A 27,635-nucleotide genomic window follows, 5' to 3' on the forward strand; every position below is an offset into this window, starting at 1 on the left:
CCTGTACCAGCTGTTCTAGTGCCTGTAATTTTTCTGGTGTCAAAGGCCATTGTTTCACCACACAGGTTTGCCAGTTAATCATTTTAAAGGTAGGGCTGTTGATACCTCTGAAAGACCAACAGCTGTTTTTTCCTGCTTATGTACAACCTGAATGGTCTGTGACCATTCTTGATAATACCTTGCAATATTTTTCTCAGAAGGTTTCTTTATTTTATGGTTTGTTTCTGGGGTTGAAGGAATGTTAAGCTGTTTTTTTCCAATTACTGCAACAAATCACATCCCCATAAATGGTTTGCTTTGTTGGCCACATATAGATTTAATTTTCCTGTCTGTCATTCTTGTCCTATTCATTCAACCTATCCTGCACTTTATTTTACCTAAAAATAAAGTTCCAGTCCCTAGAAGTTTAATATTTGCCTCCTGAAGAGGTCAATCTGGATGCCAAGATTTTGATGAAATTGTTAAAATCTGTCCCTTTGTCTACTAGACCTTTGATTACAATGCCATTTATTTTTATTTTTAGCTTTGATCTTTGATCATTTATAGAAGTTTACCAAAATACTTGTTTATGGTCTGTCCTGAATTTTTGTGTTATCTACTAAAGCTATTTGGTCCTTGATCACTTATAGAGTTGTATGATTTTTAACAATTGGCATTAAATCTTTTAATTGCTTTATGAATGAGTTTCTCCAATGCTGACTAGAAGTAATTGGATACTGGAGCCTGCAGGCAGGCCCCTAAGGTGTTTTCCAGTGGCAAAGGGTTACCTTGCCTGTCCCTTGTTGCTCTGTATTCATTAGATCAATGCTGGCCCTTGCCACATTTTCTCCATACTTCAGAAAGCTGGGACCTTCCATTTGCATTACCTCTAGAAAAGACATTGTTTCTAGGAACCCCTTGCCAATAATACCTTTTCAAATGATCTTGCTTACCCCAATTAAAACATCTGATGTTTTAATTTTTCTTAAATTTTTTAGAAATCACTAAGTGTATCATAAGTGTGAGACTCAGTATCAGTTGTATTTCTAATTACTATAGATGCTGATCTTGCCTTTAGAGGTCTAATCATCTTCTTCCATTCTTCATTGTTGGACTTTCCTCTTCGCTGCCAGTTCACAAATGATGAAATGGAGACTTATTATTAATTATGAAAGCTTGGCCTTAGCTTTTATAACTTAAATTAACTCTTATAACTTAAATTAACCTGTCTCTATTAATCTGCGTTTGCCACATGGCTTGGTTACCTCTCCTCTGTACCTTATGTCCAATTTCTTCAGTGTCTCGCTGGTGTCTCCTGTGCACCTGGATTCATCCCAAGTTCCTCTCTCTGCCTGGAAGTCCCGCCTCTTCTCTCCTGCCTGGCTATTGGCCATTCGGTTCTGTATTAAACCAATCACAGTTACACATCTTCACACAGCGTAAACAAATATTCTGTGATAGTGAGGCATGGGGAGTGCTAGTGTGATTTTACAAAGCTTCTCTGAGGGAATTAAGGAGCTGGAAAATTCCTTATATCACAATTAATGTTTGATAAATATTTAGAAACAAATGAGCATATAACTAGAAAGAATTTACTTAGAAAGCCACAAGGAATAGGTTTTTATTTTTATTTTCCACTCTTAATTATGAAATTAAATGGATATGAGCAAAGATGAAATTTCTGAAAAGATTGTTTATAAAGCATTAAAGAGAAACAAATATTAGTAATGATAGACAATGTAAGATTGTGTGTGTAGAAAGCTGGGGCCATGCTAACTCAAGGGGAGGGGAAGAGTTGTATATTCTTAGGAGTTTTTCCAACTAAGAATGCACTTAGAACTGATTGCACACATGCACTTGTGGGCATGGCTACTGTGTTTGGGGGTAATGTGTGTTTCTTGCAGTGGCGGCAGGGAAGTTTAAAACAAGCTGCCTCAGAAAAATCTAGTCTTTGTGAGACCTGATAGTTAAATCCATATTACTGAAAGGCCAGCTGTGCACCGAATTGTTGTTTGTTGGTTTTCCTTGCTGAATTATCTTGGCTTTCTTCCAAGAGTAGAGATTTCTTAACACAAATTTATCAAAATAAAAGACAGCAACTCTTATGTTTTTGCCTTTTTTTAAAAAGTGTTTTGTTTTTTGTTTGTTTTTGTAATAGGTCAGTCAGATGAGTTCTCTTGAGAGAGAATTAGAAACAATTCATTTGGAAAATGAAGGTCTGAAGAAGAAACAGGTGAGACTGGACGAGAAGCTAATGGAGGTGAGTTTGAGTAAATGACCTCAACTGTGGAGAATGCCTGGGGCCATTTATTAGGAGGGACTAGACATGGAATTGATTTCTTGTCATGAAAGTCTAATTGCCAGACTTAACTCTTGGGTCTCTCTTCCCAAAATGAACAGACATGTTTGTTTCATTACAGTCACAGGTATCTGTACTGCTTTGGAGAATAAAGAATGACTTTAGCCTCAAATATACATCAATATTCATACATCAATATACAATATACAGATATAAATACATCAATATACAATATAAATATACATTAATAGCCCCAGTATACATCAATAAGTGCGGACCACAGGGACCCTGCCTGACACTGTCTGAGGGACCCCAGCTCTCTTGTCCTTGGTGTCTATGTGACAGTTTCCTGGCATAGCCTATCTTGCAGTGTTTTATGATATAATCTTCCTCTCTCCACCTGCTCAGGTGTATGTGGAGATCTGAGGACCTCGGTATTTAGGTTTCCTTTCAGCAACTGCCATCTCGGGCAGATAGAACCCAGTGGTAGAGAATTTGCCTTGCATCACTGGGTTGGATTTCCTGTGTAGGCTTCTGGCTACACTTGTAACCAGCTCTGCCTTGTAAAAGGTCCATCTGACAAACGTTAAGCTGATTTAGAAAACTCACCCCTGTGTGTCTGCTGGGCCCCAGGAACAACAGTGTGCTGTCATGCGCTATTTTAGAGGACTTCATTGAACTGCTTTGCTGTAGATGAAAAATGAATCTCATGTGAAATGAACTGTAAAATCTGTATAAGGAAGTGTTCATAGAATTTATCTTGCTATGTTCTTAAAATACCGTGTGCACACCTTTTGGTTTTTCAAGGCAGAATTGGTGGAAGGAAGGAAGAAAGACATTGCAATATTTTCTATATTTATTTATATATTATTTTGGTTTTTCAAGATAGGATTTCTCTGTGTAGCCCTGGCTGTCTTGAAAAGCACTCTGTAGGCCAGACTACCCTCATACTCTGACATCTGCCTGCCTCTGTCTCTCAAAGTACTCAGATTAAAGGTGTGCACCACCAGACCTGGCAAAGTATTTTCTTTATAAAGTTAGATATATGGCAAGGTGACTTTAATGCTTAGCTTTAAAATAATGTGAAATGTGGGCAAACATGTCACATTGACATTTAAATGGCCACTGAAGTTTCTTTTCTTTAAAAAAAATTATCTATTTATTATGTATACAATATTTTGTCTACATGTATGCCTGCAGGCCAGAAAGAGGGCACCAGACCCCATTACAAATGGTTGTGAGCCACCATGTGGTTGCTGGGAATTGAACTCAGGACCTTTGGAAGAGCAGGCAATACTCTTAACCGTTGAGCCATCTTTCCAGCTCGCCACTGAGGTTTCTTACAATTTTATGTTCTCTAGTTTATCCACTAGTTTGGGAGTATTGGTGCAGCCATAAATAGTAACATCTAAACTGTTTTCTGACAGCATATAATAAATGTATTAAAACCGTGAGTTCAGCCTGTACATTGATGTAGATATGCTTTTATTTCTGGACTCTAATGATTCTGATGATTTCAATTGTGGACTCTAATGGATCTATCTGAAGCTGAGCTCTGTGTGTCTGGTGAGAAACTGAAGGGTGACAGGGTATGTGTACTTCCTCACTGCAGGCTCTTGCAAATGCTCGACCGTAAGCTGGTTCTTCTCTTCTTTGCCCTAGCCTGGGAAGTCCCCTTCTTCTGGGCCCCAGTTTCTATTATTAATTGTCACCAGCCATTTCCTGCCATTCTTTTTCCATAGTAGCAAATACTTGCTGATAAGGAAAATAAGTGTTCCTGGCACCAAAATGGAATAAGGAAAAAGCCGGAATTTAAACACCAAGAAGAACATTTTATACACTCTTCTAATGAAACTCTCATTAGGAAGCAAGACTGGGCTACTAACCCTACAGTTAGACAGACTGGATTTTTTTTTTCTGTTTTACTTTTCTGAGATGAGATCTGCATCTCAGGCTGTCCTTGAACTTACAGTCCCTTTTTCTACCTGAGCCATCTCAATGCTGGTACTTCAGGCACACACCACCACAGCTAGTTCCAGGTGGGAATTTTTTTTTAACAGCTCTTTGGAGGTAATTCACAGGCTGAACAATTCTTATATTAAATTATACAGTTGCACTTGAGGTATATTTTTACTTCTTAAATTTTGGGGACATGGATGTAACAACTTTGCAACTTCAACCATTTTTAAGTTTCCAATCCAGTGGCTTTAATTAAATTTGCTGTTTCTAACGCCTTTCATAGCTCCCAACTCTAACTCTTCAGCACTAACCATTCCTCCCACCAGCCTGTTGGGTGGGATTGCAGTCCCATTGTCTGGGGGTGGTAGACAGTGGCTTTCAGGCTGCCTCTCGTCTTCCCCCGAGGGATCCATGCATTCCTTCCTCGCTGGCCATGTTCCCACTGGGCAGGATTGGGGGGTGATGAGCAGACATGGAGGTGTTCCTGTATCAGCGTCCTTGGGGCCAGGGACTTTGAGAAAGGCTTTCTAGATGGTTCTTATCTGATACACTTACTTCCTTGGGAGAAGTTTCCCTCATCTCCGCAGACTAGTTTTAAGGGTCCAGAGTAATTAAAGATTACAAATTACTAGGCTGGCAAATGGAAGGATTTTGACCTGAAACTGCCTCCCGTTCCTGGACTTCTTCAGCAACACAGTAGTTAAATATTCAGTAAGCACTTTATTTTGAACATTCAAAGAAAGCTTCAGAGACTACCTTTGCTGTCCTTTGTCTGCCATAGCACTTGGCAGTCCACAGCTTAGAGGTTTGAACAAAAAGTGCTTTCCTTCTGCGTGTCCATGGGACAAGGGACTTAACCAGAGATCCTGTGCTTCCTGGATCTGGGGATGGGTAAAGCTGGCAGGTTCACAACCAACCGGATACCAACAGGTGAGGGTGCAGTTGTGGAGTTTCGGGTGTAAGGTCCTTTACTGTAAAACTGACTTACAGCAAAAGGTGATGTTGGTTGCTCATACACTCTTATTTGTGTGCATAATCTGTCTGTTCTTTCTTTTGGTGACTTGCACTTTTCTTCTTCTTCCTGTAACCCGGTAATTTTCTTTTCTTTTTGTTTCGTCTGTGGCTAACCTCTACCTAGAACTCAGTGGTTGGAAGTAGCAGAGAAGGGTGCAGTTCTATGCCCGAGCTAGTGTGCGAAGGTAGAGCATTCTCTTCCGGTGAACCATCACAGCATGGGACCATCTCGACATTGTGTTCACCCTCTCATCTCTGTTGATTATGACCATTGATATGTACTTGGGCAAGAGCCAGTATCCGTTTTTCATTTTACTTTAATTGGAACATGTCTATTTCCTTAAGGATTTTCCTCAATATTTAAAGCGTTATGAAGAAAACTGTCCCGGTGACAGAAACTCATGGGATCACAGTCCCTCATAGCCTTTATTCATAAATCGGGTTCTATTTTCACATCTACAACTAACTATAATATTTCAAAGTGAATAATGACCCAACTCTGAGATTTGGAGTTAAGAAAATGGATAGTGGCTCTGAAACCTCATAACATTCAATTATGGTTGAGGGTGGAAGGTCCTTTCCCTTCCACAAGCCTGGTGCTCCCTCCCCAGGTTACTTTCTGCTCATGTGTGTTGCATGCCTCCCACTGGGCCCTGTGCCTGCCGAATATGTGACAGATGAAAGTAGCATGTTCCATTGGCCAAAATGCGTCCTTTCCAACTATTAAACTTGATTGGCATGTGGATACACTGTTTCCTCGTTGTTTTCAACAAATACTTTGAGTCCAGTTCTGGGGTGTTCTGGGCTATGGCCTTCTGTCCCACACTTGCCTGTCCTGCTGCTATTGAAGGGCATAACCATAACAACACATAGATAAAACTAAGAGCCTGAATTTTAGGTATGATACTCTTTTTAAAGTGTTAATTTGGGGTCAGAGGATAGGTAGCCATGACTAAGTCACCTTTAAGAAACTTCATGGTAAGGGAAATAGGGAAAGCTTAAAACCACGCCACCCTCTCCATCTTCCCTGCTCCCATCTTACTTTGAACAGAAGGAAAAAAGTAGTTCTAGAATGTTCTAGAATCAAAAACTTAGATGTAATTTAAATGTGCTATGTATATCACATACCTCATCACTTGAGAGTGATGGATGTCTATTCTTTCAAGTTTAAAAAGTTGTTTAAAAAGCCTGGTCACATAATGTATTATCTCCAAAAGGCAGCAAAAGGGCTCTACCCACGCACTTCCCCCAGAATTCGTCCTGTTTCTAAGTGATCAGGGGCTAGGAGGCCATGAAGGAACTCTGGACTCAGTGCTCCCTGCTTGGCACCTTTCTTGGCAGAAGGCCCTGCACTGACCAAGCTTTGTCCTTGTCCTTCAGATGCAGCCCCTGAAGTCCACTGCGACGCTTAGCCCACCCTCTCACTGGGATCTGCAGCTGCTGCAGCAGCAAGCCTGTCCGATGGTGCCCAGGGAGCAGTTTCTGCAGCTTCAACAGCAACTGCTGCAGGCGGAAAGGAGAAGCCAGCACCTGCAGGAGGAGCTTGACAATAGGACCTTGGAAACCAACACACCGCAGGTACAGAGCGCTTCTCCTCCACGGAGAAACCAAATCAGCTGCTTCGCTTTACCTTCGTTAGAAAAACCAGTGGGAAGGTGGGGACGCAGAGCTCCATCTCCCATCGCTGTTCTGCCTTCCTGAGCTGCAGAGCCTCAGAACCACAGCCTGGCATTCGCTTTGGTTTGACGGTTTCCTTTCAAGCTCTCTGCTTGTGACTCCTTTGCACGTTGGTACATGACAAAGGATCAAGGTTACTTGTACATAGTACACAGTTGTCCTAACGTTCTTGCCTGATGCCTAAAACGTCACAAACTCAGTCCTCGGGTAGGAATCTCTGCTGACAGACGTCCTCAGTCTTCCTGTACAGTGTGGCCCGCCAAGGTCTGTGGGACTCCCAAGTAGGGACTTTTCTAGAATGTGCAGTTGTTAGTGTCTGTTCTTAGTTATCCAGTTCATGTCACTCAACATTTGAAAGAATCAAGTATGGAAAAACTACTTAAGCTCCAAATAGCTGTTTCGCTTTAGGGCTTTTATACATAATCTTCATTTTTCAGAAATTTCATTTTTTTAATTCTTACCCATTTAATTAAGTCGTCATTAAGGGTGAGAATTAAAAATAAAAAACTCATCTTGTATATCTAAGTCGATTATTTCTAGTTTAGAAATACCTATGTCCCAGTTAGTGTTTGAAAAGGAATTTTCCAGTTTCTTGGTTCCCCCAGGGGAACAAGTCACATTAGCATTCCCTGTGGGCCACTCGGCTTCCTCTTCTTCTCAGTAGACAGCAGTGTGTGCTGTGCTGTGTTGTGCTGTGCTGTGTTGTGCTGTGTTGTGCTGTGTTGTGCTGTGCTGTGTTGTGCTGTGCTGTGTTGTGCTGTGTTGTGCTGTGTTGTGCTGTCCACTTCTGTCACTCATTCTTCCTAACAAAACCTTCAAAAAGTCTCTTTATTTATGTACCGGGAGCTTTCTATATACCGTTTCCCCTCCCAATGTTAGAGTCAGCTTCATAAATTGCGTCTGCTGTGCTGGGCTGGGCTGTTAAAGAGACGTTCCAGCTCTCCACGGAGCACTGCAGCTTCTCGGCATTAAAGTGAAATTTTAGGAGAGAAACTGCTGTGGTTCAGTAATGAAAGAAAGCAAAGTCACCGTTTCTCATCGTGGAGCTGAAATCTGAAAGCTTGGCCCCTGCTTTTGAAAAGACCTTCTAGTTATTTGGCAAAGATGTGCTCCTTGCCTTCCTATACACACTGGTTTTAAAGTGTGCTTTTCCTAATCTGCCCATCAGTCTTAGAGAATTTAAAAACAAAGGGCTTGTACCAATAGCTCCAGTATTAGACAGAAGCTATTAAGAAAAAAAATGGTAATCCTTCAGCCAGAGGAAAGAGTGGACTATTTATTATTCGAAGTGGAATGGCCTCCAGGCTGCTCCTTTTCCAGTTGCTGAGCTGACTCTAATTTTAAGAACCCTCCACGTTACACAAATCTGGGCAGTGCCTGTGGATAGAGGGAGGGCTTTCACCTGTCCTGGTATTGATTTGCTTGCACGTGTACTGTGACAGTGTATGCTTCTGAGGATGCGTTTGCATTTTAAGCGTGTGAACTTAGACTCCCCTAAATATAAGCCCTCCTCTTACCCCAGGGTGAAGTGTACCCCTTGCCTTCTTTCTCTAGGCCTTGCTACCGGAGCAGCGAGCAGTGCATGCAGATTCCTGCAGAAGGATTGGGCACCTCTGAGAACTGGGCTGCTGTTGATGCCATTTGTTACCATGACAGAGTCTCAAATGCACACACGCGCACACGCGCGCACACACACACCCACACAGACATGAACTGGGGCATGTTGGAATCAAGGGCTCTTTTAAATTATTCCTCTGTTATCCCACTGTTACGACCTCACAGTACTATCTCTTATTTATGGAGACCTGGGAGACTCTGTGAGTCGGTCACAGCTTTAGCTGGTTATGAACTGGTTGATTTAAGATTCCTAAAAAGGATATATAGTTGATATATTTTCTCATTCCATATGTTGTAATTTTTTTAAAAGAAGGTACTACTTTTATATATGGAATTTGAAGAAAATCAGGGTTATTTATACTGTTTTGTATAAGATGTATCATACTTTTTGACAGAAAAAAAGGAAATTTTTGATGCAATAATAAAGTAAAATTTAAATATATGACTGTCTTCTTTGTTTTTCTTCTGCTTTCTCCTTTGCAATACTCAGTGTTCTTTGACTTATCTGCTACTGTGTTTTCTATTTTGCTCTTTTGAAACAAGCATTATTCATTATGCATAAACATTAAAAGGCCAATATACCTTTTCAAATATAGGCTTTTTTAAAAAACCGGACACCCAAGGCCCTATTTATTGAAATGTAGTATTAAGCTTTGAATTTGTCTTCAAACTGACTATGTGATTTAGTGTTATTATTTAAATCCAAGCAAATAATGGGTTTCAACTCATGTTTGAGCATCCTACATTCTTTTCAAACTATGCCTTTTAAGAAACTGTTAGCTGTCACCCAACTGTTAACACCTGAATCACAATAGTAATAATTAGAAATAACAATCTTAAGGATCTGAAGTACCTTCTGAAATATGAAATTCCTGGTGTGGAGTTTGTGTAAGGGAGGGTATGGGCAGTCTCATCTCTCTCGGGGTCTCTTTGTTTCCTAAACTCAGGTTCTGCTTATCCCATCCTTGTTGCATGAGAAGGAGAGGAAAGGCTGGCCCTGTCCTGTGGTTTTATCTAGGTTGGATGTCTGTGCGATTTTTCCCTTTGACTCCGCATTGATGATAAATGCATCCTCTAGTGAGATTTGCTTTCCAGCGACAAGTCATTGGGATGAGGAGGGGAACTGGGAGGAAGAAGCTAATTACTGTGGAGAAAAAGCTAACCCTGGACGGCCACCAGTCATGCCAAAGGGAAAATGAGAGGCATGTGTTGCAAGCTGATTGGAAACATTGGGCAACCAGAAACAAACCCAGTGTTTGCGATGCTCAGAGGTCCACAGCATTACAGAGACCCACACCGCAGTGGAAGGTTGGCCACTGTGGTTTGATTTGCCTGGCATACTTACTGTGTTAAGAGTACACATCGGTATCCATTATGGGTTTTAGGCAATGGTAGTAGGACAGGTGAGAGTCTTTGCTTTTCCTCTGACTCCTCTGTGATAGGACTCCTTTTCTAACAGGGGCAACCCACGCAGTGCCCGGAATTCCCATTTCACAGGAAATCTATCCTGGTTATGAATCTAAAGCATTGCTGTGGTTTCTCTAGGTATTTATGGGGAGAGGAACTCCCTCAAGTTAGGCGTGCTTTTCAAATGATAATACACCTCTTCTCCCTCTTCTCCGCAGGGAAGCCAGGAGCACCTTGTCAATCTCATGGAGGAACGAATGATAGAAGTGGAACAGAAGCTGAAGCTGGTCAAAAGGCTTCTCCAGGAGAAAGTGAATCAGCTCAAAGAACAGGTCAGCCTCCTTTGTCACCTCTGCCTGTCTTACAGTCCAGGTTTTTGGGTGTGTAGGGTGTGTGTGTGTGTGTCTGTGCATGAGTGTGTATGTGTGCATCTGTGACTGTGTGACAGTGTGGGTGTGCATGTGTGTGTGTCTGAGTGTGTATGCATGCACGTGTGTGAGTGTGTATTTATGCATATGTGTGTATGTGCACACCTATGTGTGAGCATGTGTGTGCATGTGCGTCAGAGACCAACCTCAAAGTGTTAATTCTTCGGGAGCTTTTCCACCTTGTTTTTGAGAGGATCTGGGTCTCTCTGATTAGGCTAGGCCTGTGTTGTCCTCAACACAGGGGTTACCACTGTGCACACTCACTGTGCCCAGCTTTTTTTGTGGGTGCTAGGGATTAAAGTCAGGTCCCCATACTTGCTCTACCAGCTGAGTTGACTCTCCAGTCCCAACATTCCAGACTTGACTCCAGATTTTATATACTCCATTTCTGTTGGCCTTGAACTCACAGAGATCCATCTGCCTCTGCCTCCCAAGTGCTAGAATTAAAGGCTTCTTTCCTTCTATTGCTGTTAATTTGTGTTGTTAATGAAAGTTAATTCTGCTGAAAACATCTAGAGAACTTAGGAATCACTTTCTTTTAAGCTTCAAAATATGAATTCTGCATTCTACATTTTTTTACTAAAACTCCTTTGAGGCCTATTTGTCGACAATTTTCTAAGTGCATATTTGCTCCTATCAAAGCTCAGTGACTCAACCAGATATTTACAGGTTTTTTTTTTATCCAAGATATGAAATACACATCTCTAAATAAATAGAAAATGATACATTCACTTTTAAAAAAGAAGTAATAATGGAATGTTGGCTTTCCTGTTCCCAATAGCTTGTGGCAACCTCAAAAGGTACCCTAGGGCTGATAAAATGGCTTAGAAGGTAGAGCTGTTAGCCACCGTGCCCGACACCTGAACTCAGTACCTGGAGCCCACATGGTAGAATGAGAGCACCAGTTCCCAGAAGTTGTCCTCTGACTTCCCTTCCGTTAGCCCTGAAACTTGAGAGTAGTTAACTCAGATGGAATGAGATGCTTCTGGTTCTGTCCTAGCTCTGCAGGAACACAAAAGCAGATGCCATGGTGAAGGACCTGTATGTTGAAAATGCCCAGCTGTTGAAAGCTCTGGAAATGACTGAGCAGCGGCAGAAAACAGCAGAGAAGAAGAATTACCTCCTAGAGGAGAAGATCGCCAGCCTCAGTACCATCGTCAGGAACCTGGCACCAGCGCCCCTGGCTTCTACGCCTCCTTTGAGGTCATAGCCGGACCGAAGGATGCGCCTGCATTTGTGTACTGTCCTGACATCCTTGGAACACTTCAATCCGTTCTCTGAACCCTCTAACAACTTTCAGTGGCTTCTAGTCAAGCCTACCCGAAGTCTGCTCTACCAGCAATGGAATCTGAGTCTCCGAATGAATGCTTAGAGGAATTTCATAAATGACATATTTCACTATTTAAATTACCCATGAGCATTAAACTTTTAAAGTATGCTCTGGATAGCTACCAAGAATGAAAATAATTTAAGTACTTAAAACGCCAGTTCTTAACGGGTTTTTAATTGCTATTGGCTGTATATATAATCCAGAGTCCCTTTAAGTTTGAGATCTAGCTAGAGTGGTTATTATATTATTATAATCTTTATTTTTGGAAACATTTAAGTACTGTAATCATTATGCTTATACTAGTTTTGTTTCTTTGAATTAATTGGTTGACTGCAGTTCTGCTTAAAGAAGGCTTGGCCAGTAGCTAGAGACTGAGTTGAGGTAAGAAAAGCCCCAGTTTTGTAAGATTCTGGCTTCTGGTGCCTATTCTCACTACTCCTGCTATGTAATAGATTCAGAGCAGACTTGCTCAACTGCACTCTTTACTGAGGATAAAGTTTTACTTTATTTATTAGCCCTTTCTCCTCCTCTGAAAGCTTTTTGTTTGGGACCTGTGTCCTTAAAAATGGATAAAACTGCATTTTAAAAATATTTGAACTATGGGAAGACCACTAAACAGCCCTCTTTGGAGTAAAGCGCCACTCTTGGAAGATTACCTGGAATGTGATGGGCGTGGTTTCCTCTCTCCCAAGCCTTGGCATTCATGGACGGAACTTTGCGCTTGCATCAAGAGCTCAGGGAACAATTTCTAAGCTGTCTTCCCGAACTACTTCCTGCCCAGCCTCTCTAAGAATTGGAGTTGTATAAACCACGTGACTTTATTTGTACTATATATTAACAGCCATAGAATTCTTATTTCTACATTTTAGTGCACTTAATTATCTGGAAAGGCCTTGGCTTCAGAGTTAATAACCTCTCCAAGTTATAGAAGAGTTTTTACTGTTTGTTTAATACAGGTCAGGAGTCTCATGCTTCTGGCCCCTTTGATACCTCACTTCTGAACATCTGAATTTCATACTATGGAGAACAGTGGCATGCCATCGGAGGTGGAGGAGCAGCAATGGGGCTTTGCATTTGTTCTCAAGGTCTAGGCTTAAAGAACAATAAACCTTTTAAGTACACACACACACACACACACACACACACACACAGTGGTTGGTGGAGGACTTACTAGATGCTGGGCACTACCAAAGCTCTTCTCAACCACCTTCGTGTCTTCAAGGAGAGAGAAATGAGAATGTCACGTTATTAGAGGTACAAGAGAAAAGTAAACCATCACTTATGGGCAGGAACACAGGATAAGTGAAATAGGCTGAGAAGTCACATGGTGTGAGGAAATCTCAAGTCATTTCCATTGCGACTCTTTGGGATTCCTTAGGACCCAACCACCTAGTCCGACCAGCTCAGGGCCACTCTGCAGGGCTCTGACATGGCACACAGTCTGTGGTCCAATAGTTCACACTGGTTTTGCACTATTGCTACTATCGGGAAGTTCCGATTTTCCACAGGGAAAAGAATCCTTCCCTGTTGTTATACATCTAAATATTTGGCATTTGGTATTAACGCTCCTCTACATCCTTCTTCCCAACTACATGTATGGCCTTAGCTTTATTTAGTTAAAAAAAAAAACAAAAACAAAAAACCTCACTTGCCTAGGCTAGGCTCAGAGGCGAGCTAAAACCATGGACATGCTTCTGTGAGAGGCTCCAGGTTCTCAAGGTCTGTGCCGCTGAGCCAAACAGCAAGCATATTTCTCCGGCGCTGGCTTGCCACGGGGTCATGTTTGTTGTGCTTTTCTATTTTATTTTTATATTATGGAAGTGTAGGTTAGTGTTTCTTATAAATTTGTATTTATGTGTACATAAAGTGATGTACAGTGACTGTACATAGGACATTTAGAATTATTTTACCCAACGTCAAAATGCTACTCTAGTAAAATGTTAATTTCTTGCTTTACCCCGCTTATGAAATGGGGGAATCAATATTTAAAAAAACACCCTACAGAGGCCTAAGTTTATACATTGTGCAACAGTTTATTTTTGAGAAACCGTTTGGAGCGGGAGTTTAGCTGGCCGCTTAGAATGGCTTCAAGGTTTAAAGGCGGCAGATGGAAAATACTAGAATTCCATGTAGTTGGACTCTCAGACTTTGCAGGGGCTCTCTCTCCAAAATCCCAAGTTATGTGTTTTATGGTCACTCATATGCTTTTCTTTTTCAAAGCCCTGGTTTTTAAACTGTACCTGAGGACAGTTCTCTAATCGTGGTGGGACAATGCTGGACCCGCTCCGTTGCCCTGCTTGCTGCTGCCTTTCAAAGGCCTCCTCCTTCCCTCCCCGCCTGCCCAAAGGAGAAAGGATTTATTTTATCTAAAGGCCTTTACTCTTAAAGTCCAATCTGTGAAGGAAGTGAAAGAAACAGGAGCTGTGGTTTAGAATGAACCTCATTGTTTTCATTTGTTTTTCTAAAACTCTAATTCCAGCTAAGCCATGTTTAATGAGACTCCCTCCTTGAGGCTTCAGCGTGCTCTTTGTGAATTTGGCTGCCAGCATGCTTTTTGAAATAGATCATGAAATCATAGACTTTAAGGAAGATATCTTACGGGTTTAGTGTTTTAGCAATATCAATATTCAGGGCAGGTGTTATTTTGGGAAAACTTTTTTTTAAAAAAAAAACACATGGAAAAAATTGTGGTTTCTCTTTTTACTTTCCTGGTAAAGGACAAGAAAACACGCTGCTGAGGTCAGCATCTTTTAAAGGCATTCTGACTGTTCTCGAGTACAGTATTAAGCAAGTGCTGTTCTAAATGGACAACCTGATATTGAATAGCGCTCCAGCGACCCAGAAGCCAGGTCTAGGCCTAACAACCAAAGCACTCACACTAGGAAGTCAGTAGATCATGACTGGTCCTGTTTGAACATCTCTGAACTGTGAAGGCTTGGGCTCTGGTCTTGGACAGCTGGTTAATAGCAAGTTAAAGTTGCCTTTTTGTTAGTTCGTTTGTTTGCTTACTTGCTTTTTAATTTTTTTTAATGATACAAGGTAAGTTTATTCTCCCTGTGAGAACATCACCACAGCATGGTGTAAAGGAATATGAGTTTTATGAAAGAAAGTAGGTTCATCTAGAGTCTGTCTCCAGAACTGAATTCAGATAAAGGTTAATGTGAATATGTTTATATCAGGCTAAATTTCTTCTTAGCCATTCTATCCCAGGAAGATTTTTAATGTGAGCTTAAAATGTAAATAAATAATTTTGCAAATATGCCTCTAGATTTCCATGTCTTGGAGTTTGGTTGAGACATTACAGTGTGTTTATCATTAGCCTTTTAAGTGAAACCATCAAAATACTGAAGGAAACACACTCTGCAAACACAAAATCGCCACCCTACTCTGCACACTAAGTCAAACCGTCATTTTTCAGAAGATTCCCCCAGGTGACTTGGAGAAATGGTTCAATGCTTAAGAATGTTTACTACACTTCAGAGGACCTGGATTCAGTTCCCTGCATCAGACAGCTCACAACTGCCTGTCACTCCAGCACCAGGAAGTCCAATGCCCACTTGTGGCCTCCAAGCGCACCTGCATGCATGTGGTGCACATAAACTCATACAGTTACTCATGCACATAAAGTAAGCAAAGCCTTAAAAAGAAGACTCCCCCAGGTGATTTGTTGTGAATTAGAGACCAGAGACTCATTCCCTACCTGTCAAGGAAGGGATGATGTTCATACCAGTCAGCTTGTGGTGTTTGTGTTCTATAGAAATAAAGAGTTCACACATCAACTTAACCAGAGGCAAGGACGTGCTTGGCATCCGGGATGCTTCAGGGACTGAGCTGTGCCACTTTGCCATCTTCGTAGGTGAGTAATTCAGACTTAACTGAGATGCCTATAACTGATGAAATAGGTGTCATTAGACACCCCGAAAGGTAAACCCAGAGTACATTGTTAATAATCAAACACTGCCCAGTCCATGGGAGGCAGAAGCAGGTGGATCTCTGTGCATTTGAGGCCAGCCTGGTCTATAGAGCGAGTTTCAGGACAGGCAGGGCTACACAGAGAAACCCTGTCTTCAAAACACAAAATAAACAAACAAACAAATACCAAACACTGAAATGTAGAGTGAAAATGTTGGCCAACCTAGACCTGTCTCAGAAGCCCTGTTCTATTCATTGTCAAAACTCTTATATAAACTTCATACTGCTTTTATGAGGCAGGAACTATTCATCCCCATTTAACATATGGGGAGATTGAAGCTTGCAAAATTAAGAACCAAGGCTACCCTGCCTGCAAATAGGGAGGTCGGTATTCATGGTTCAAGATCTGCTGTTAAAGTCCAACAATACTAACCAAGTAGTGGTGGCACACACTTAACTCCCAGCTCTTGGGGAACAGAGGCCCGTGATCTCTGTGAGTGCAAGGCCAGCCTAGTATACAAAGCAGGTTCCAGGACACGCTGGGCTGAGAAACCCTGTAACAAAAAACAAACAAGTAGATGATGATGATAGATAGATCTATCGATAGATGATAGATAGATAGATAGATAGATGATGATGATAGATAGATCTATCGATAGATGATAGATAGATAGATAGATAGATAGATAGATAGATAGATAGATAGAGATCCTACAATACTTCTATCGGTTCCTACTCATAGCAGAACAATATTTAATCAGTATTGATACAATAGTTACCATGTAATTGTACTTTAGGGACAATAGAAGACTGTCCTGAAGAGGAATATCCAGAATAGCAAAATAGGCCTTCCAAATATTCCTCCATAAGAAGAGCAAAAATCACCAGTATATAGCAATCCCCACTGCCAGTCTCCACATCGCCACGTCTGGCCTGACTACACTGCCATCGGAGCGGGTATGACGACCACAGAGGAGGTGCTGGAGTTGTCCTGCCCCCTCTCCAGTGCAGCATCTGACCACACACCACTGACTGGAGGACAAGGGCTTTAGGACCTCTCACTACTGCTGGAGCTGCCAGTAGAGCCAGAAGCCCTTACTAATGACAGAGTTGGCATCAGCTAGGCCTGAAGAAATCTCTATTGCCCAAGAGAAGCCACCAAAATGTTTCACCATAGCTGCCTGAACTGCTAGAATACCCCCAATCTCAAACAGCCCCAGACTCAGTCGGTCTTCTAACTATACCACGGGACAGACTGTGCTCAAAGCCATTACATCACAGTCAAGAAGCTACTGTAAGGCAGCACTGTAGTTGCGTGACAACAACCTAAGGCAACTCTTCGTGAGAACACTGCTTCCTCCATAAGTGGTGGAGATAACTGAGCCACACAGTGTAAAAATAAATATAAACAATGAAGTAATATGAGGCCCTAATGTACATAACGACTCTAGTAACACATTACAAAGACAGAGATACGGATGAAATACCTAATAAGGTATTAAAAAACAAACAATATTTTAAAGCTGGTTGTGGTGGTTCCTTCCTATAATCCCAGAACTTGAAAAACTGAGACAGGAGGATTTTTGTGAGTTCAAGATTGAGTTGGTCTACACACTGAGACTGACCCTGTTTCAAAAACAAACAATGACAAAACACCCAAACAAACAAACAACCAGAATGGTTACTGAAACAGTTCAATGAAATACAAGAAAGTGCAGATAATTAAATAAAATTCAGAAGATAATGCAAGATGTGAATGAGAAAGTCAACAAAGGAATAGATAACAAACCAAAACCTTAGAAATGAAGAGCTCAGTAAGTCAAATAAAAAATATAGTTGAAATTCTCAACAGAGAAATGAAATATTGTTCTTTAAAAAGATGATAGGTTGGGATGTGTAACATGAGGGCTGGCTTGTTGGGGTTTCTGTCCCGCCCGGTACCCCACAACCGGCAACTCCCAACAAAAATCACACACAGGACTCCATAAGATTATACAGCTCATTGGCCCATTAGGTCAGGCTACTTATTAGCTCTTATAACTTATGTTACCCCATTATCCTTATCTACGTTAGCACATGGCTCAGTACCTTTTCCAGCGGGGCAGCTTACATCTTTCCTCTCCGGTGGTCTAGACAGAACTGGAGGAATGGCTTCCTCCTTCTTGGAATATTCCTGTTCTCATTGCATCACCTCTACTTCCTGTCTGGTTTTCCCGCCTATACTTCCTGCCTGGCCAATCAGCGTTTTATTAAAATACATGATTGACAGACTACAGATAATTCTCCCACACCATTTCCCTCTTTTTTTTTTTAAACAAAGGAAAATACCCATAGTCCATTTGTTGGGAATGTGGGTGTAGTATTTCAAGCTACTTCCTGCTGGTTGGGGGCACTGATAGTCTTAAGGGGACCTAAAGAAAATTTAGAGTTATAATTAAGTCATGACTGGAGTATCCTGTGAGTCTCGATCATCTCAGGCAGCATCTTGAATCCGTTCTGGATGTAGAACTCAGACATCCAGGTCATCTGTTCCTACCGGAGATTTCTCAGGTGGCCTTCCTTGATCAAAGCTGATTTTTCTTAACTCAGAATGAATCCATAGCCTCGGGCAATGAGAATAGAATAAGGCTATGGAGGAGGAAGGTCCCTCTGCCATTCCTGGGCAGACCACCGAAGAGGCAGCATGTAACTTGCCCAGCTGAGAAAGGTACGGAGCCATGTGGCTAATGTAGATAAGGATAATGGGGTAAGATAAGTTATAAGAGCTAATAAGTAGCCTGACCTAATGGGCCAATCAGTTTATAACCTTATGGAGTCCTGTGTGTGATTTCTCTTTGGGATTTGCCGGCTGTGGGGTACCGGGCGGGACGGAAACCCCAACAAGCCGGCCCCCTCATGTTACAGGGATGCCCCGAGCAGCCTGCAAGCCAGGCAGAGGCTGCCGCCAGAGCAGTGCAGGTTCCCTGGGCAAGCGGCAGAGTCAGGCGGCTGGATGCGGTGGACGGCAGAGTAAATGGACATAACGCTATACATAAAGCTAAACATTTATTACGTAAAGAAGAGGAAAACAGAGAGACATGGAGATAAACAGAGAGAGAGATAGAGACACGTGTGCACACACCAAGAGACAGAAAACAGAAGAGAGTTAAGGTGGCGACAGGGAGGGCAGAAGTGGCTGGGAGTGGGCGTGGTTAGCTCTTAAAGGGACCAGACCCACAGGAATAACACTGTGTATATTATAGTCAAACTGTCAAATGTACAAACAAAAATCCTAGAGGTAGACCTGTTAGGCTAGCAATCAGAAACATGACAGTACAGAAAAAACGAAGAGGCTTATCCAAAGACCTGAAACAGAGTAACAACCAAGAAGGCTTCACTCATCCACCCTGCTTCAGAAGAGAAAAGGAGAGAAAATCCCTTCAAGACTCACAACTCTGGGGAGCTCTCGACCACGAGGCCAACTGTCCAAAAGATGCCCTAAGGAGGCCTCCATCCAGAAATGAAGGATAATCATCAACCCAAAGGCATGGGAAGGAATTAGAGCAAGTGGCAGAGTCGCAGCCTGCTGGGTCAAAACCTAACCAAAGCAACAATTTTGTTTTTATACTAACGTCTAATATGCTAGGCCCTGGATTCTAGTTTTCAAATAGGACTCCACTGGCTGCACTTTGACCCTGAAGACTGGTCTCTTATGACAGAGAGATCTGAGCCAATAGATACATGGTACTGGGGAGACTGTCTGACTGTATTGTTCCTAAGAAGCAGAGTGGATATCTGAAATCTGCGGTCTCTGAAAGAGAGACTAGATGGTTTCCCTGTTAAAGAAGCAATATAACCAGGACAGAGACACTAGATGGTTCTCTGCAGACTTGTCACCGCAGGACCTCCTTCCCTGAGCCTACTGCTTGGTTACTGCCTACCGCTAATCCTCACGCCTGCGTCATGGTTTGCAGCTCTTTGCCCAGTACGCACTCCATCACCAGAGCCTCTGCCAGACAAACAGTGTGCTTGCCCCATCAGCCTTCACAACACTCACCTGGAACAACACCATATTTCAGAAGGCAATAATAGCTCTTCCGGTTTAATTTTTTTTCTATAAGAAGAATTTTTTTTATCTGTGTGTGTGAGAGAGTGTGTGTGTTTTGGTTGCATGTGTATATGTGCACCACGTGTGTGCCTGGCGCCCACCAAGGTCAGACATGGCCATCAGATCCCCTTGAAATGGAGTTACAGGTTATTGTAAGCCACCATGTGGGTGCTGGGAATCACACCTGGGTCCTTTGCAGGAACAGCAAGTGCTCTTAAGAACTGAGCCAACTCTCCAGGCTAGAGGAGATTTTTTCACCTTCTGAAAACAAGCCCCATCTTTTGCAAGGGATCAATTTCTCTTCTTCAGGTAGCTGATTTCTTAGGTCACAAATTTTCAGGAAATCCTTCAGGCATCCTTCAGCACTTTCGCCAGGCTGAACTCACTTTGCTAGTCTTGCTGATAAGTGTTCTCCCAGGTCTGTACCACACTCCGGTCCTCTTCCTGGAATATGGTCCTATCTTGGTCCTGTCCGAGTCTTTAACATCTGAGCTAGGTGAAAAGCACGTTGTTGACCAGCACAGATGTGAGGCATCTTCTTCCTCTTTGAGAGTACTTACAGGGTTAGAGTTGATGGTTTGTGTTCATTAATGTATGATCTAACGCTATATGTGCTTGTCTTTAAAAGAAATCCTGTCTCTGCCATTCTGATGTATTTCCTTCTAACTGTCACTTCTTGGTATCATATGTGTGACGTAACTCTTGATATCAAATGAACTCCTCGTGCCTCATGGAACATCAGTTTTACTCAGAGTGGCAGAAAAACGACACTTACTCAAATTGTTACAGTATCTGGAAAACATGGTGAAAGGAGTGGGTGAAGTGAGCCTGAAGTTTCAAAGCATCTGATTATATTTGTTGTCAATGATAAGGCTCAAATTTAGGGAAGTTGGAGAGATGGCTCAGTGGTTAGGAGCACTGACTGCTCTTCCAGAGGACCTGGGTTTAACTCCCAGCACCCACATGACAGCTCACAACTGTTTGTAACTAAAAAATCTGACACCTTCACACTACATACATGGAGGCAAAACACCAATGCAAATAAAATAAAAATAAATTATTAAAAAAGACTCAAATTTATATTCTTAATTGGGTCTTCAAAGTCCATTTTGCAATGTAATGTTGCCACATGTCCTGAGGATCAGGGCATGGAAATATTTTGGAGGGATAATTAATCTGTCTGTCTAGATCACTATGACTTGGGCATGATTAACAAACTTGAATTGACATTTATAGAACATTCCAACTACAGCATCAGATCAGACAACATTTTAAATATATATGAATACTGATCAAGAGAGATCATATTTGAGGCACTACAGCAAGGATTCAAATCATATGATGTACATTCTATGGTCACAATTAAGTCAGAAATTAGTAATACAAGGATAGTTTTAAAAGGTACCCAAATATACATACAGAAATATACATTATATTATAATATTATATATAGTGATATAATATTATAATATAATGTATATATATATACAGAAATCTGAAAACAATCAAAATTTTCATCAATCAATCCACAGATAAACACCTCTGACACATCCTCGAGACGAACGAGGTTTTCAGGGGAAAGCATGAGTTATTGTGCGTGGAACATGGATGAGTTCTAGGAGAATTATCCTAAGACTAGAAAGTATAAAACAGTAAAAACTCATTATTTTTTTTTTGTGGAAATTAGAGATCCAAACTCAGTCTCGTTGGGCTCACAGGTGTCAGAGAGCCCTGTGAGCTCTGGAGGTGCCTGGCATTTGTCTCCTGACTGCTTCCTCACATGGAAACCTTTTGCTTCCCAGTTATGTCTCCTAATCCTATTAGCTTGCTTCCCTCGCACTTACAAATACCCTGTGATGCTCATGGGCCTACTGGGATGACCTAAATTCATTCACCATAGCTGCAAATTCTTAATGCATCACCATAGTCTTTTAAAACTACTGTCTTTCTATTGCAGTAATCAAACATTGACAAGAAGCCACTTGGAGAGGAAAGGGTTTATTTCATATCATACTGCCACATCACAGTCCATCATGAAGAGACCTCAGGCAGGAACCTGCTGGCAGGAACTGAAGCAGAGACCATGGAGGAACCCCACTTACCGGTTTGGTCCTCATTGCTTACTCAGTCTGCTTTCTTATACAATGCAGGCCCACCAGCCCAGGGACAGCATGTGAGAGTCCCATTTTAACCACCATGTCCATTGACCAACATGCCACGAGGGCAAAGGAGGCAGAAGCATGAGCAAGGCTTTGTACCAGCCTGGGAGTATGTCAGAAACAGTGTTCTCGGAGATCGGTCGCTGTTACAGCTCAATTTTATTCCAGAATAAGGAGAGATCCATAAGATGGGAACCGTAGCTGGGGCATTGCCTTTGGCAGCACAAAACCTAATTATCACGTGGGCAGCAGGGGAGGGGGAGAGCATCTGCAGGGATCTGTGTCAAAGGTCAGACTTGAGGAAGGTCAGACATCAGGCTTAGGGACAGCTTCTGCATAAGGTCAGGCCTCCAAGCCTAGAGACACTATCCAGGGAGGGAGGGAGTCCTGCTGGGAAGCGAATCCTCCATCTCTCGCCAAGCCCAGAGAGCTCTCCAGACACAGTGGACTGCGACCTTAAAGGCAGGGTACTACAACAGCAGCACCTTCCACAGTGGGCCGGCCTGACAACACCCATCACTAATTAAGAAAATACCCCACAGGCCAGTCTGATAAAGGCATTTTCTTAGCAGAGGTTCCCTCTTTCCAAATAAGTCTACTTTATTTTAAATTGAAAAAAAAAAACTCACTAATCGGCATAAACAGGTTAGTGCACTCACAGGTTCTAGAAATTAGGACCTGACTATCTTTGAAGGATCATTATTTAACCTTGATGTTTTCGGCCCAGAAATATCCACAAGGACCCAGCTCCTGGTCTTGCGGATTTATGCAGAAGACCAAGCACATCCTAAAAAGCTGTAGTGTTTGCTGTTTCTATGAACTGTTCTAATTATGGGTCCTCCAATTATACCCATTAGTTTCTGTCGTTCAAATACTAGTTATTAATATTAGCATTGGAACTCAGAAAGCTTAGGATGTGAATGGGAACAGCAGAGTTTTTACGTGAAAGATGATGTGCTTATCCCAGAGTGAAATAAGTGGAGACAGCAAGAATGCCAGTTGCAATATCTCTTTTTTTCACCCCTCTTTCTATTTTTAGGCAGCATAATCCCTTCAGAGTTGTCACCAAAGCGGCACTGGAAAGATGAATGATACTACAATTAAGAAAATTACCTTCATTGTTGATATGATCATTCCATTCCATGAAGCAATCATGTCTGAGATCATCAGGTCCTGCCTGGCAGACAAGCCCCCACGTGCTCTAGATTCATAGGCGACATTGGAAGGATTCTGAGCAGCGGCCTGTCTGGAAGTGTCAGGCTTCTGGTAGCTGTGAGGATGTACGAGTAAAACACGTAGTGGAAATACAGAATTTGAACGTCACCATCCAGTCATTTGGAATTCAGTGAGTAGGTGCAAGAGTTCACTGAGTGACCCCGAAGTCACAGGGAAGAGCTCTGTGCCTCTACTCACACTAACCTTTTCTCTTGTCTCTGCTGTTTTGCAGGAAATTCCATCTTTTCAACGGCTCACAGATTGTTTTTAACCATAGCCGTGTCTTACAGCATTCTAAATTTCTTAACCTGTCCAGCGTCTTTGTTTCCGTCTTTACTCGGACCACTGACGAGTTAGTCACACCTGATAGCTGCTATCATCTCAAACTGGAATTCCTTTCTGACCACAACCTCCTGTCCCCACCCTCCTGTTCCCCACTCCACTCAGTCCAGCCTTTGTCTACATTGTTATTTCTGGGTCTTCAGCGTTGATCTGCATGAGGTAACCAGCACCTCAGCCAAAGGCAAAGAATCTTGATAGTGTACATCCTGCTCAGACCTGCCCTGACCGAGGGCATGGCTTCAGTGAATTTTTTAAGACACTAGGCTCTTAGAAGTAAAAATTTAAAGATGTGTTCACCTGGGGAAACTCAGGGTAAAGGACGTAAAGGACGTAAAGTAAGGTAGGGTATTTTTCCATCACCTTTTTCAGGCTTTTCTATAGTCTAAAGCATAGCCAACATTTAATCTCTAGTTTTTCAATTGCTTCTGCAATCCCAGGTTCTTTTCCTTTGTGATACTGGGGATGGAAACCATGCACTGTATGCGTGCTAGGCACACTCTTTCTGCCGTGCCATTCCGCAGACTGCCACACCCCAGTCCCTCCAGTAGTATGAATTCTTCGTGTGATCTCTTCAGGAGTAGGTATTGCTATATAGTTCTGTTGGTTAACCAGCCACAGAGACACTACCCTGTGGTGTTTGAGGGTTATGGTGGTTTGAATGAAAACGTCCCCCACAGGCTCATAGGGAATGACATTATTTGAAAGGCTTGGGATTTGTGGCCTTGTTGGAGTAGCTGTGGCTTCATTGGAGGAAGTGTGTCACTGGGGGTGGGCTTTGAGATTTCAGAAGCTTAAGTCAGACCCAGCGGCTCACTCTCTTCCTGCTGCCTGCAGATCAGGATGGAGAATTCTCAGCTTCTTCTCCAGCATCATGTCTGCTTGCCTGCTGCCATGCTTCCCACCAGGATGACAATGGGCTAAACCCCTGGACTGTAAGATAGCCCCAATTAAATGTTTTTCTTTACAAGAGTTGCCTGTCTCTTCACAGCAATAGAAAACCCTAACTAAGACAACAAGACCATAACTTACAGGAAGGGGGCTCATGCCCAACACTAGAATCTTCATTTAATAACTGTATGGTTGCTAGGAGTGTTTTTTCCCTCATACACCTAGAATACCTCCATTTAACATTAAAAAGTACATTTTATTTACTTTAATTTTATAATTAGATTACAAAGTAGCAGGTTCCCTTGTGGCATTTTAAAACATACCTAGTTCTGGTTGGTCCTCTTCCCGCTCCCTCCTCCCCTGCCCCATCCCTGCTATACTCTTCTTCCCTCAGTATTTTCCCTTCTATCTCATATCTCATGTGTTGTTGCTGCCCCCCGCCAACACACTTCTTCCCCCCTTAATGTGTCCATTCTAGTTTTCTGTCTTCTATACACACTCATCCCCACACAAATCCACATATAAAAATTAGAAGCTAAGATCAGAAAGTGAGAAAGAACATGTGATGTTTATCTTTTTGAGCCTGGGTTACCTTAGTTTCTATTTTCTAGTTCCATCCATTTTTAAGACTTTGTCATTATTTCATATTTTATAGCCAAATACAGCACATTTTCATTATTTGTTCTTCAATCGATGGACATCTAGGCTGAATTTATTTCCCTGCTATTGTGAATACAGAGGCGCAAAACAAGGATATACAAGTACATCTGCAGTAAGATACAGAATCTCTTGGATACAAGCCTAGTAGTGATGTACCTGGCTCATATGGGAGTCCTATTTTAGTGTTTTGTGAGACTTCCAGAATTATTTCTATCGCGGCCATACCAGTTTACACGCTCATCAGAGCAAATAAGGGTTCTCTGCCCACATCCTTGTCATCATTGTAGTAATGTGGTTTTGTCATGGCAGTTACTGTGACTGGGGTGTGATGGACTCTCAAAATAGTTCTAATTTGCATTTCTCTGATATCTGAAGATTTGAAATATTAGCCATATGTATTTTCTCTTTTCAGAACTCGAGTTTCTTAATCCATTTTTACTGGTTACTTCTTGTTGCATATTTACTCTTGGTTTTTTTCAGTTCTTTGGATATTCTAGATATTAATTTTCTATCAGATGTATAGCTGGCAAGCATTCTCTCATTCTCCGGGCTGTCTGTTTTCTTTTCTCTCTAGCTCTGAAATTTTCGTGGGATTCGATTTGTTAATGATTGGCCTTATATTCTGAGGAACCAGTGTCCTTATCAGAAAGTCCTTTCCTGTGTTTGATGTGACTCCTCTACTCTTCTGTCCGGCATTTTCAGTTTCAAGGCTTAGCTAAGTCTTTGATCTACTTGGAGTTAATAGCTGTGAAAGACAGGGCTCTGGTTTCAGTTCTCTACACGTAGCTGCTCAGTTTCCCAGCACCGCTTAGGAAAGAGCTGTCTTCTCTCCAAGGATTAGTTGTCAAGTCTTTGACAAAAACCAGGAGGCTGGCTTTAGCTTTTTGGGGTTATGTCTGTACTTCTATTCTATTGATCCACATAGCCGGTTTTTAAAATGATGCCGTGTCTGTGTGTGTGTGTCTGTGTGTGTGTGTGTGTGTCTGTGTGTGTGTGTGTGTGTGTGTGTGTGTGTGTGTCAGAGGACTTGCGGAAGTCAGTTTCCTCACTCTACCACACGGGCCAGGGATCAGACTTAGGTCATCAGGTTTGGCACCGGGCCTCTTTATCCGCTGAGCATCTCGCCAGCCCGACATCTGCCCTCAGACCAGTACCATAGAGTTTATTTTCCTCTTTCCACACCCCCTTCTCACTAACAAAGTAATAAGTTTCCTTATGGCATTTTCATGCATATTTCATTTCCATTGACTTTTCCCTCACAAGCACACTCCCCTTCTATGTCCTCCCCGTCTCTTTTCCCACTGTACCCGTTTATTCCCAGTAGTCTCCCTCCATTTCTCTAAAGCCTATTTTTTCTGTCTCATGGGCATGTTTCTAGATCTCTGGCCTTTACCTACATTCATTGATACATATAAATAAGTCTTTCTCTGTCCCGCTAGTCAGCTCCGAAATAATGACACAGAGACTTATTTATTATGAAAGATCAGCCTTAGCTCAGGCTTGTCCGACTAGCTCTTATAATTTAAAGTAATCCATTTATATTAATCTACATTTTTTTCCTCGTGACTTTTTACCTTATCTCTGTACTGACCGTCCTGCTTCCTCTGTGGGTCTCGCTTCTTCTGTATGCCTAGATTCCTCCTCCTCTTCCTTTCTCTCCCCTGAAATCCCACCTATACCTCCTGTCTATCGATTGGCTGTTCGTCTTTTTATTACACCAATCACAGCACTACATCTTTATACAGTGTACAAATATCCCACAATAGATACATATATTTAACAACTAAAATCTGAGATCTGCTTCTAAGCAAGAACATGCAAGGTTATTTTTTGAGCTTAGACAACCTTGCTTTTAACATAATGTTTTTCAATTTTCAGTTTTCCTGAAGATTAAATATTCTTTGTGACTGAATAAAATTTCACCAAGTATGTATACCAGATTTCCATTATCTATTAATTAATGGACATCTAAGTTGATTCAATTTCTTTATGATTGTGAGGAAATCAGTGATGAACACCGATGTGCCCACGTCTCTCTAGCAGGATGCAGAGTTCTTTGAGTGTGCACCCAGGAGTTTTGCAACTGGGTCATATTTAAGTATATTTTTAATTTTTTGAGACACTTCCAGCACTATTTCCATAGTGGCTTTACTAATTTACCCTCACCCAACACTGAATAAAGACTCCCCACTACCCACATTCTTGTCAGCGTTTGTTACTTTATCTTTAATTTTTAAAATAATCTGATTTTACATACCAATCCCAGTTCCCTCTCCCTCTCCTCCTCCCACTTACCCCACCATCCCTCTACCCCACCTGTATCCACTCCTCACAGAGGGTGAGGCCTCCCATGGGGGATCAACAAAGTCTGTCACATCACTTGAGGCAGGAACAAGGCCCTCCCGGCTGTATCTAGGCTGAGCAAGGTATCCCTCCAGGAATGGGCTCCAAAGAGCCAGTTCATGCACTAGGGATAAATAATGGCACCTCTGTCAATGACTCCACAAACTACTCAAGCCACACAACTACCACCCACATTTAGAGGGCCTAGTTCAGTCATGTGCAGGTTCCCTAGCTGTCAGCCCAGCTTCAGTGAGCACCCACTTGCTTGGGTCAGCTGTTTCTGTGGGTTTCTCCCACCATGGTCTTGATCCCTTTGCTC

General features: G+C 42.1%; 1 protein-coding gene across 5 annotated transcripts in view; it reads left to right on the forward strand.

The window, feature by feature from the left end:
- The window catches only part of Nin (ninein), a 102,679-nt gene extending 87,702 nt beyond the window's left edge, over positions 1–14,977 (forward strand). For 2 of the 5 annotated variants that reach the window (XM_087911778.1, XM_087911781.1), the window contains 4 exons: positions 2,138–2,239; positions 6,632–6,829; positions 10,171–10,284; positions 11,381–14,977. In XM_087911778.1, coding sequence (XP_087767904.1) covers positions 2,138–2,239; positions 6,632–6,829; positions 10,171–10,284; positions 11,381–11,590 — 624 coding nt within the window. In that variant the 3' untranslated portion in view covers positions 11,591–14,977. Of the gene's footprint in view, positions 1–2,137; positions 2,240–5,375; positions 5,437–6,631; positions 6,830–8,482; positions 8,698–10,170; positions 10,285–11,380 lie in introns of those variants that run through there. The other 3 variants (XM_087911779.1, XM_087911782.1, XM_087911780.1) reach the window with 2 other exon arrangements.
- Positions 14,978–27,635: the final 12,658 nt, after the last annotated feature.

This window comes from Myodes glareolus, chromosome 11 (assembly GCF_982192425.1).
Source record: "Myodes glareolus chromosome 11, mMyoGla1.1, whole genome shotgun sequence".
Taxonomy (NCBI): Eukaryota; Metazoa; Chordata; class Mammalia; order Rodentia; family Cricetidae; genus Myodes; species Myodes glareolus.